Source organism: Aulostomus chinensis, chromosome 5 (genome assembly GCF_037954235.1).
Source record: "Aulostomus chinensis isolate RoL2024-O1b breed Wild chromosome 5, RoL_Achi_v1.0, whole genome shotgun sequence".
Taxonomy (NCBI): Eukaryota; Metazoa; Chordata; class Actinopteri; order Syngnathiformes; family Aulostomidae; genus Aulostomus; species Aulostomus chinensis.
In genome coordinates, this window is record NC_141324.1 from 20,178,447 (window position 1) to 20,181,981 (window position 3,535).

The 3,535-nt window shown below is 40.8% G+C and overlaps 1 protein-coding gene across 2 annotated transcripts; it reads left to right on the forward strand.

The window, feature by feature from the left end:
* Positions 1 to 255: 255 nt before the first annotated feature.
* Positions 256 to 2,648, forward strand: LOC147261656 (ADP-ribosylation factor 1-like). Of its 2 annotated transcripts, none has more exons than XM_086203782.1 (6): positions 256 to 334; positions 1,211 to 1,287; positions 1,546 to 1,729; positions 1,834 to 1,944; positions 2,016 to 2,140; positions 2,231 to 2,648. In XM_086203782.1, the coding sequence occupies exons 3-6, from the start codon at positions 1,585 to 1,587 to the stop codon at positions 2,387 to 2,389; spliced, it is 540 nt and encodes a 179-aa protein (XP_086059908.1). In that variant the 5' UTR covers positions 256 to 334; positions 1,211 to 1,287; positions 1,546 to 1,584; the 3' UTR covers positions 2,390 to 2,648. The 2 variants fall into 2 exon arrangements, with proteins under 2 accessions (XP_086059908.1, XP_086059909.1); XM_086203783.1 differs by lacking the exon at positions 256 to 334 and adding an exon at positions 343 to 545.
* Positions 2,649 to 3,535: the final 887 nt, after the last annotated feature.

Below are 3,535 nucleotides of genomic sequence, written 5' to 3' on the forward strand. Positions count from 1 at the left end.
ACTAAATCCAGCTGTACTTTTCCTGCTTTGATGAGTTAGTTGTGTGCAATGAGATTTTAGTTATTTATTTTTGATGGATAGTCTGAAATTGAATGGAATAATGGTGGACATTTTGATAAGAACCGTTAAGAGCGATAGAAAACAAGACTACAGTAATTTGGAAGTTATCTGCTGTGGGTGTAGTTCTTCATTCGGCCACAGAGGGCGCCACCTCCCGATCTGATGATCGCGGAAGTTCTGCCGGAGCTGAACGTGTGACGTGTCAAAAATCGCCATTTTCCACTTGAGGAAGGAAACGCCTTGAAGGAAGGAAGGAAACAATTCAGCTGTGTTGGTGTGTATGATAGGTTCACTCACAGATATTTTAATGCAGTTGTCGCTGAATGTATTCGTAATACAAAACTATGCGTTTGTAAGCGGCCGTGTGATTGAGACTGACGTTAAAACAATCAGGACACCGTGAGAAAAAGTACAGGTCTACAGGACGAGCTAAATGCTAACCACTTGTTTGTTAAGTAGTTAACCTACTCTAACCGACTCTCCAGGTATTTGGCTAGTTCTCAATTCATTAGCGTTGTTGCGTGTTGAATTAAGATTAAACTGCTGCAGGGATTTGAGGCCACTGATAATTATCTTTGTATACGACCAGTTTTTATAAAGTCGAGTATTCATTAGCTTTGCTCATTAGCAGCGAACGTTTGCTGTTTACGTAATCTAGAATTCACCTCTACGAGGTTACTGTGAAGTTACGCAGTTTTGCCACTTTATGCCTTAAAAAATTAATGCTCCAGTATCCTAGTTAAAATAGGTTGATACTCCAACGACACGCTTTTTCCAGCGAACGTTAGCCTCGTGTATAATCTATGTGCCATGTTAACCCGGCTCTTAGTGATTTAACCACACAGGAAAAATCGGATTACTTTAAATCAAAGCAATCGGTTTCGATTATGAAATACTTCCACAGGTCACCTTACCAGAGTAGCAGGAGGATATGGGCATATTAGCATTAGTTAACCTTTTTTTTTAATTAATTTTGAGAAATTTGCAAGTGAGAACTATTTGAATAGATGCCGAGAAACCAGAGCGATCCAGTTCATATTCATTAGTGTCTCCAATGGTTCTACCCTTCTTACACACGACTGTTACATACAGACTCCTCATGTGACTTTAAGACGATCCTGACCTTTTGTTGAACATACCTGTCTTTCAGGTTTCAGGGCAGGTTTTCCTGTCTCAACAGAGAGAATTCAACAGATATATTCAAAGCTTTAAGACCAAAAGAGGAGAGTAAGTAACTTAATCTCTAAAAATAGTTGAATGCCCCTGTGTGAAATTTCTGGCCATCACAAACTCCCAGAACATTTGATCGTAACGCTAGCAGAACTACCTCTAAATTCTGAAGGTATTCTTGATTTAACTAAAGGAGAAGCTGAACCTGTGGTAATTGTGACAAGTTAAGTTTCAGACTCAGTCTGAATCCTGAATCACAGCATGCTTCCTCCATTGCATCCAAATTTCACTAATTGTTCTCTTGTTCCTTCTCAGGTTCTTTCATGCCAAAGTGGGTTCCTATCACCAGCCACCATGGGGAATATGTTTACAAACCTGTTTAAATATTTTGGGAAAAAGGAGATGAGGATTCTTATGGTCGGCTTAGATGCTGCTGGGAAGACGACTATTTTGTACAAACTTAAACTTGGAGAGATTGTGACTACCATACCCACAATAGGTAAACTGAGCAATTAAAATGTTTTGATTTGGAAATTTTCGATTGACATCTGTTTAAGGTACGTCATTCAATTAAATGTGATTTTATGTATTTACTTTTTTCAGGTTTTAATGTAGAGACAGTGGAGTACAAGAACATCAGCTTTACTGTTTGGGATGTCGGTGGTCAGGACAAGATTCGACCGCTGTGGCGTCATTACTTCCAGAACACACAGGGTATGTGGTGTTGGGCCAAAACAATCAATACCTTTTGATACCCACGTCTCACTCACACATTTGTCCTCTAGGTCTCATCTTCGTGGTGGACAGCAACGACAGAGAGCGGTGCAGCGAGGCTCGCGAGGAACTTATGAGAATGTTGGCTGAGGACGAGCTGCGCAACGCTGTGCTATTGGTGTTCGCCAATAAACAAGTGAGTCATATTTACCTCTTTTTTTCAAACCATTTCTCTTCAAGTGTTGTCGGTTAGACTTCTAATGTGTTCCTTCCTTTTTGCTCACAGGACCTGCCAAATGCCATGAATGCAGCAGAACTTACAGACAAGATGAAGCTGCACTCACTATGTAATAGGCATTGGTACATGCAGGCCACCTGCGCCACCAGCGGGGACGGCCTCTATGAAGGACTGGATTGGTTGTCTAATCAGCTCAGGAATAATTAACAATCATCGAATACGCCACTTCACCTGATTTCTCTCTTCTTATTGTGTTGTAAAACAGAGCTACCCCTTTCCAAAACAGGTATGGGGAAAACGGCTCACACCCGCACCATCATTACCACAAACATACAGGCCAGTGGTGGGGACGATCTATTCTTGTAAAACTGTTTTTTTTGTTGTTCTTTTAAATTTTGTGTAACTGTACATATATATATTGGTAATGGGGCAGCTTGTAATACATTTTTTCTTTGAGTATTGGGCAGCCGTTTGTGTAGTTAATGAATAAAAGGGAGGAACTAAAGGACCAGCGATCAACGGCTCAGTGCAATCTGAAATCATCTGGTCACACAAGCTGTTGGGAGTGCTCCATACTGAATTTATACATTGGTTCACTACTCACAGCTACTATGGTTACTCTAAGATTGACCCCTGCCACAAAAATAGAACTAAACGCTGTCAGCAATGTTTTTCATGCTGACATCACTTGAGAACCACCAGCCTTGTCATGCATCACATCGAGCGGCGCTGTGATGATGTCCCATTTGCTTTATGGTTGTTTCAGTGGCAGGAGATTTTTTTGTTCTTATTTTTTTCCCCTTGTGTGTGTGTGTGTGTGTGTGTCAACATTGGATTTTTGTATTTAGTCTCAGGTTGATCCTGTTCTGCCTTTTGCAATAGATTTGTTAGCAGAACTGCATGATGTGGTATTTGTTCTTTTTTTTAGGGGGATGCACAACAGATAGGCTGTGAGTCAGGCTGCTCAACGATCCTGCTGATGAGCCCTGTCAGCAGCCGTATGTAGATGTAGAACCGTGAGGCAATAACAAATGAAAACAGTTGAATGCTACAGTTTTGTCTTCCCTAAAGGCCCCAGCTAGTCATGCTTTTTGTTTTTTTTTTTATTTGGATTTATCTGTCTGGTAATGTGTACGATCATGGCAATATAAAGTCAGCGCCATCTTGAAATATCGTTCTTTGCTCGTCCTTGGCACACACCAGGAAGCCATTCATACGCCTTCATATCCAAGACGCGTTGCCTCTTATTTACAAGCTTGATTTTTCTGAATTTTGTGCGTGTCGCTCTACTGCTTTGAGTATATCTTTGGGGGGGGGGGCATTTTGATTTATAAACTCTTAACATTTAGAAGT

Bases quoted from the DNA above. Each gene is read 5' to 3' on its own strand.
- LOC147261656 (XM_086203782.1), top strand. From the start codon at position 1,585: ATGGGGAATATGTTTACAAACCTGTTTAAATATTTTGGGAAAAAGGAG. The intron at 1,730-1,833 runs GTAAACTGAGCA...TACTTTTTTCAG, and splicing joins GACTACCATACCCACAATAG to GTTTTAATGTAGAGACAGTG. The intron at 2,141-2,230 runs GTGAGTCATATT...TTTTGCTCACAG, and splicing joins TGGTGTTCGCCAATAAACAA to GACCTGCCAAATGCCATGAA.